General features: G+C 42.3%; 1 protein-coding gene across 3 annotated transcripts; it reads right to left on the reverse strand.

Annotated features, from left to right (window-relative positions):
* Positions 1 to 591: 591 nt before the first annotated feature.
* Positions 592 to 6,937, reverse strand: etaa1a (ETAA1 activator of ATR kinase a). Of its 3 annotated transcripts, none has more exons than XM_026931768.3 (6): positions 6,576 to 6,937; positions 4,071 to 4,205; positions 3,915 to 3,988; positions 3,721 to 3,830; positions 1,858 to 3,509; positions 592 to 1,240 (listed from the first exon to the last, which is right to left on the reverse strand). In XM_026931768.3, exons 1-6 carry the CDS (start codon positions 6,733 to 6,735, stop codon positions 1,119 to 1,121), a joined length of 2,253 nt encoding a protein of 750 aa, XP_026787569.3. In that variant the 5' UTR covers positions 6,736 to 6,937; the 3' UTR covers positions 592 to 1,118. The 3 variants fall into 3 exon arrangements, with proteins under 3 accessions (XP_026787569.3, XP_053086164.1, XP_026787570.3); XM_053230189.1 differs by lacking the exon at positions 6,576 to 6,937 and adding an exon at positions 5,308 to 5,429; XM_026931769.3 differs by having other exon boundaries at positions 1,139 to 1,240; positions 1,970 to 3,509.
* Positions 6,938 to 7,328: the final 391 nt, after the last annotated feature.

Raw genomic sequence — 7,328 nt, forward strand, 5'->3', positions numbered from 1 at the left:
AGTCTCAGTGAAGGAGGCGTGGCTTCTGTGTCAGTCTCAGTGATGGAGGCGTGGCCTCTGTCAGTCTCAGTAAAGGAGGTGTGGCCTCTGTGTCAGTCTCAGTGAAGGAGGCGTGGCCTCTGTCAGTCTCAGTGAAGGAGGCGTGGCCTCTGTGTCAGTCTCAGTGAAGGAGGCGTGGCCTCTGTGTCAGTCTCAGTGAAGGAGGCGTGGCCTCTGTGTCAGTCTCAGTAAAGGAGGTGTGGCCTCTGTGTCAGTCTCAGTGAAGGAGGCGTGGCCTCTGTCAGTCTCAGTGAAGGAGGCGTGGCCTCTGTGTCAGTCTCAGTGAAGGAGGCGTGGCCTCTGTGTCAGTCTCAGTGAAGGAGGCGTGGCCTCTGTGTCAGTCTCAGTGAAGGAGGCGTGGCCTCTGTGTCAGTCTCAGTGAAGGAGGCGTGGCCTCTGTGTCAGTCTCAGTGAAGGAGGCGTGGCCTCTGTGTCAGTCTCAGTGAAGGAGGCGTGGCCTCTGTGTCAGTCTCAGTGAAGGAGATGGTCTACATCTCATTCTACACACTACAATTGCAATTTAGGTGTTTAATAAGTGCTGTACCTGGGAGATGGGGTTTACTGATATTTTTAATAGAATGGGAATAAAACATTATTATTAAAATATTATTCACCGAGTGAATTTGGAGGTTTGGATCTCTTTTTCATCTGTACAACAAAAATAATACACATATCTACAAGACCTAAACAAATAGAAGAAAAAAAAAATTTAGGACCAGTTTCATCAGGAATAAAATTGAAAGACAGTCAAGACTTAGAGACAGTGAGGAACATTTTCATACGAACACTACAACCATTCAAAAGTGCCAGACAGACAGATGTGCTGCAAAAATTCCAAACGTCCCCTGATTTCCTGTAGCTACAGCGTGGATTTCTGAGGTCCGGAGCAGAACACATTCAGCTGACGAGCCCCTGCTGAGACTCAGCTGTTAGAGATTCTGTTCAGAACAACTGACCGTGAGAAGATCCAGGCCAGTGTTTTATCTCCAAACGTGGCAAATTAGCGCTCAGAGCGCTGGACAGTTTAGACCTGCCACTATCACCGGGTCAGTTTCGTGCATCTTCATGGTTACAGGATGTCATACAGGAGCCTGAAGGTTCTGATTGGCCAGCATTCGGAGTCTCCGCCTCTCCATGGCCTGCTGCTTCTTCCTCTCGATCTCAGCGTCACTGCATCTCGTCACCACCGCTTTACTCACATCTGTAGAGAGCGAATGCGTTCATGTGAGCCCATTGAAATTAAATTTTATCCTTAAATATTTAAAATATTTAGTAAATAAATGCATTTGTATATTTATTAGTCTATAATTTTATACTGAAAGTATAAAGATGTCAAGTAGTGCTACTAGCAGTAGCACTAGATTGTGTGTTCTTATCACATAAACCATGGAAAACAATTTGTCACTTTCTTAAGGTACTGTAGTTTTTTTGTTTGTTTGTTTGTTTCATTTTTACTTATTTACCCACAGTAATATTTTCTTATCACTTACATTTTATTTTATTTTTTTTTTAGGTTACCCAAGATTCAATTTAGAAGATCTGCCATCTTTAATTAATCATGCATAAAGAACTTTTTAGACATTTTGTTTTCAGTTTTTCATGTAATATCAGTTATTTATAATTTAAAATACATGGAAAATAAATTTAGCAATTATCAATGCTACAAAAAAAAAACATAATACTAAAATTAAAAAAAAAATAAAAACACACACACACATCATAAGAATTTTTGTTAGAGTATATCATTTGCCAATTTTCTGAAAGGGTGCCAATAATTATGGAGTTGCATTAGAAATATATGTATTGGAATTCTCTTACCTTTGGAAACAGCCGGTGCAGCATTAAAGGTGCTATAAGGCTTTTTGAACTGATGGTTCTCTTGAATTCTTTGATATGATTGCACGGTGGTTGGCGTGGTGCTCTCACTAACCTGTCTAGCGGCATTATAGGCGGCACTTCCTGTTCCTGTAGTGCTTTTAACATGGCTAAATTTGTACTTTCTCTCAGACGACTTCATCGTACTCTTGTCCAGTGCTGAAGCGTTATTATTATGTGCTCCAGGAAGAACTTCGGTATTCAATGGCGCTCGGTTCCCAGTAGAGCTGCGGTCATAAACCTGAGTGTTAGATGGAGACGGCCGCACAAACACACTCTCATATTTACCCATGGTGTTCTGACCACTCTGCACACGACTGCTCTGTGGTGCCGATTTTGATACGGATGCTTTCGGAGGAGGTTCCGGTTCAGCCATGGATTCTTCCACCTTCCCACATGCTTCGCAGAACAGGTCATCGTCGTCTGCCCCGTCGTCCCAGATGTCATCTGACGCAAAGATGGAGTCCAGGTCCTCGGCTGCGAGGTCACCAAGGACATCGTCCTCCACGGTTGGGTGGCTTTCCTTCTCCTCAGTGACCTTATTGATCCTGAAATTGGGAGTTGTTGCGATTGTGGCTGAGGGAACAGATCTAGACGGGTCTGATCTGGAAACTAAAGAGGTTGTAGTCTGAGATTGAACCTTCCACGTGGAGTTAGCACTGGTGGTTGCTAATGGTCGTTGGATTTCCATTGTTTTCTTGGGTTGATAATTAGTTTTAGATACACTATGGGAACCAGGAACCATTGATGGAACTTTGCTGGAAGAAAAAACCTGCATTTCTGGACCCTTTTTTGCATGAAATCCACTTTGCCTAGCATTCTCATTTCCTGTAGCCTTGTTCCAGTGTTGGCCACACTGAAAGCTCTCAAGTCTCTGATTCAACCTTTGCACTTCTCCAGACTTCGCTTTTTTATCACCATTCCGGCGGTAAACGGTGTTTGCTGAGCCACTGTTTTTGTTCGTCTGTTTCTGTGTCGAGCTGCACTGAGGTGCGGAGAACAGCTCCGGGTTTTGGGTCATCTCCATCACCAGTGAGTCGTCCAGCAAATCATTGTTCCAGTCGTCATCAAAATCATCAGCTACTCGCAGCTGCTTGATCGTGCTGAGTGTTGGTGCGGCCACGCACACACGAACGGCGCTTGATTCAGAAGCTCCGCCCGTTCGAGTGACGCCACACACATTTACCGAGTTAGCGCTCGCTCTAGCAGCAAGATTCACACCACGCTTAGGCGAAACTTTAGCCGCGTCCTGAGAACGAGCGCTGAAACCCTGGCTCAGGCCGCCGCTGACCTCCTGCGTCGAACCCTCGAAGAGCAAATCCAGATCATCATCCAATTCCTGTATGGGACCCAGATCACCCAGAGGATCATTGCCGTTCATTCTGGTGTCCTCCAAACCCAGTGGTGGTCTCTTAGCTTCAGAGTGTGTCTGTGGTGAAGCTGGTGGGTCGTTCTCATTGAAAAACAGATCATGGTCTTCATGCATGGCTTCCGCAGAGCTCTGAGGGTTTGGTTGGAGATGAGCTTCCTCCTGTTGGATCATGTTGAAGTCGAACTGCTTCGCTAACTTCAGCAGGTCAGCCACAGGGTTTTGTCTGCGTAGGAACAAAGCTTTTTTTTTTTTTTTAGCTGCAGCCGGTCATTTAAAAATGCAGTGCATTTTAAGTGATCTGGATATTTCTCACTATGGTTTTGAAGTCATGGCTACAAAACAGTGCACTATGTAGGGACTAAAATCTATATCAACCACAAACACCTGTATTGTTATTCGTTTACTGCCAATATCAAAGTGGTTTAGGAACAGACCTTGTTGGTTTGGGCTTGGTCCTGGGCTCTCGGATTTCTGGTGTGCACGGAACAGCCGTGTCCCCAATCCACTGCAGCAAAGAAGACTCCGCCTCCTCCAGCTTCTTGTTCTAAAATACAAAACCAGGACACCAACGCTGATGTACATCTCAACAAAAAGTATATAACCGAGTCATTGAGTGTTTGCTAACAACCTTTGGAGCTATCCTGTTGACGATGTCTGATATGTCCATTGATTTGAAAACAGCGGTCCTCCTCCGGCCCCGTCCTACATCAGAAACAATCACATGATCACAAATTTATCCCTCGAGCAACACTTAGAGGTGTATATAGGATCAAAGCCCACTTGCCTGTCCTGACGGGAGTCGCGGGTGACGTTGGATCCCAGATGATTTCATGCTGAAGTTCAGAATCGTTGTTTGGAGATTCTTCAGTAACAAAGCTCCTGAAACCCACCTTCGGTACACGGGTTGGTGTTTTGAAATCTGATTGCACAAAATTAGGTCAAATCATGATGTAGGTAGTTGTAGGTATCCCCAGTTTAGTCAATTACATAAAAAAAGCTGTCTTTTTGTATTCATGTACTTAATGTTAGAGTTAGAGTAGACTCTAAAAGAGATTTGTCCTACTTTAGACTCCATTACATTTATCTGACCCTTTACACTGTTGAGTTCACTATACTGTTTGTACTTATAGTTGGGGTCACCTGCAAGTGAAAGCACCGATTACTGAACATTCTTGATACTTAAAGTGTGTGTCAATTTTAGGAATTACTGACGCATCTTGACATGCGTCCTGGAAGTGGTGAAATAAAAGAAGGAAAAGGAAAAAAGAAATTGCCATTTAAGTCTATATTCACTTCCTCTTTATTCATAATCTAGTGGTTTGATACAAGAGATAACCAAGAAACCATGTTAACCCTTCAAGCTCCACCACTGACCAAGGAGCACAGCAATGGCTCTGACATAGCTTTCATTTCTATTAATGGATGGGATAAAGTGGGACTAATACACTGAACATAGCAATATGGGACACAGTCAGTAAGTATATACTGTATATAACGTAATAAACGGCAAGTGAAGCTAATAAACTGAGAATTCTGTGTGTACTGTTGTCTGTTTTAGGGATGTAACTAAATGATTTTCAGACTGAATTTATATGTTCTAAACAGATACAAATAAGAGACGCACTGTTCTTTTTCTCACCAGGTTAACAGGGCATCTGATTGAGACTAAAAACATGCACAGGACTGGGATCCTGCAGGATGCAACCAACAATAAATTCATGACAGGAGGTTTTTACGTTCATGTGGACTTGAGCTAGTGATCAGATATGAAGCTCACAAGACAAAGAAGGACCATTAACATGAATGTGCAGATGAATTTACAGCGTTGATTAATTCATCCTTAGTAACTGCCTGGTCAGGGTCGCTGTGGTTTAACATTACACGACTAAATCTTGTTAGTAAATAAGTGTGCATGCATGATTTATAAACTGTCTACATATCTGGTTCAGATTTAAAATATAAACAGAAACTCAAACGACTGCTTAAAGACCTTAAATCATGCTGTTATTTCTTGTTCTTACTTTTCACCATGAGCGCCGCCATGATGAAGTGACGTCATGGAATCGCAACTCAGACAAATCAGAGCTTTGGAAAAATTCTGACTTTACAACTGAAGTTGGAGAGCCTTTCCAAGGGATTTTTCCTACTGGGAATTTGAGAACTTAAGGTGCATCCCGAATCACATACTTCTACGTATAAATAGTGTGAGTAGTGTGTTCACACTGAAGATTCCAACAAGAAGTAGTGCACTTCAATTTCCCGGATGATGCACTTATTCAACTGAAAAATCGAAGTGTGGAATGTCGGACACTTCATGCACTCAACGGTCACAGCTTTGCTTACGTAGAGGAAGAGGGGCGGGTTACCAGGTGTTGACGCCAGATGAGAAAATTTTTTCAAGATGGCCGACGACACTCCGGTGGACAAGACATCTTACGAATGTGAGTTGAATCCTTTTAAATTGGCCCACGTTGTGCGAGCTATTCTTCAACATATTAAAAATTCACCGTATGTGTTTGACGTCACTTGCTGTCGACTGGGGAAACGGCTTATACTTCCGGTTAGTAAAAAAACATTAGTGTTCCATTTGAGACGATACTGCTGCTGCTGCTGTTGTTGTTGTTGTTCTTGCGGCTGCTCCTGTTAGGGGTCGCCACAGCAGATCATTGGTCCACATGTTTGATTTGATACAGGTTTTACGCCTTCCTGACACAACCCTCCCACTTCATCCCGGCTTGGAGAGTACACTCCCAGTGGTTCCCACCCCAAGAATGGAACCCCATCGAGAAGATACCACCCTTCTAATATTCATACACTATATGGTAGAGTGCATAGTATGTCATGGTGGTAAGAGAACGGAATCGTTAGCCGCTAGACCACCAGGTATCCCCATCTAAGACGATACCACCCTTCTAAAATTCACGCACTAGACGGTAGAGTGTATAGTATGTCATTTGGGACACAACTTTACTGTTCATTTCGAGCGCCGCCATGTTGAAGTGACATCACAGAAACTTCTGCAGCATTAATTCAAAAGCAAACAAACCCGGTTTAAGCCACGCCCACTTCGAGATTAAATCCGAATACAGATCCAGATACAGACTTATTTACCTGAAACTGAATGTGTTTTTAGAGTGAAATATCACTAATGTTAAACTTTAACTCTACTTTACAACTCTTACAGTTTTTTTTACTTTCACTTTTAAGAGATTAATGTAATAATACATCAACATGTTTTAACTTTAATATTAATTAAGAGTAATATTACTCAGGCTGACGACCAACTCACCGGTTTCAGCTCTAAAGTCAGTAAAGTCTGATTTCGGAGTCTGGTTTGTTTTCGGGCTCCTCTTCAGCCTGTTTAGTTTTAATTTGTTTTGTGTTATTCTCAGTATCTCAGTCTGGTTTTCCTCCGGCGTCGAGCTGCAGTTCTTCCTCCCGTCATTCATACTGTTTCCCGGCGCCTACAGCGCATATTTTAAAGAAACATTAAACCAACAGCTTACTTCTGACACCTAGTTTCAATAATTTATCTGTTTATTAGCTCGCCTTTGACGTCTACATGGTTTGTTTGTTAATTCAAGCTAACCGCCAAGTTACTCTTTTCTTTCCCATGAGCCAGTGCGCGTGCCTGTTCGAGAGGATACCAACTGCGCTCCAAATGCGCAATCAGAATGGAACTTATTTATTTTATTTGTTTGTTGAGAAACCAAAACTATTTATCACTACAGAAGGGTGTGTAAATACAATTGCAGCAATATAGTTTAAAAATACAATGAAACGTTAAATTAGAACGTAATAAATACATTTAGACAGTTTTTTAATATATAAGAATTATTTAACATCCAGTCACAACAGCATAACAATACTCATGACACACAATATTTATATTAATAAAGTGTTTAAGGAAAAACTGACTTTTCTCATTGTTAATACAAAGGATATCATTATGGACCTACACTATATGGCCAAAAGTATACGGACACCTGACCTCAACCCCACTGAACACCTTTGGGATGAACTGGAACACTGATTAAACCCC

Source organism: Pangasianodon hypophthalmus, chromosome 26, assembly GCF_027358585.1.
Source record: "Pangasianodon hypophthalmus isolate fPanHyp1 chromosome 26, fPanHyp1.pri, whole genome shotgun sequence".
In the NCBI taxonomy this organism is placed as follows: domain Eukaryota; kingdom Metazoa; phylum Chordata; class Actinopteri; order Siluriformes; family Pangasiidae; genus Pangasianodon; species Pangasianodon hypophthalmus.

Bases quoted from the DNA above. Each gene is read 5' to 3' on its own strand.
- etaa1a (XM_026931768.3), bottom strand. From the start codon at position 6,735: ATGAATGACGGGAGGAAGAACTGCAGCTCGACGCCGGAGGAAAACCAG. The intron at 3,831-3,914 runs GTTGTTAGCAAA...TTTGTATTTTAG, and splicing joins TCAACAGGATAGCTCCAAAG to AACAAGAAGCTGGAGGAGGC. The intron at 1,241-1,857 runs GTAAGAGAATTC...CGCTCTCTACAG, and splicing joins TGCACCGGCTGTTTCCAAAG to ATGTGAGTAAAGCGGTGGTG.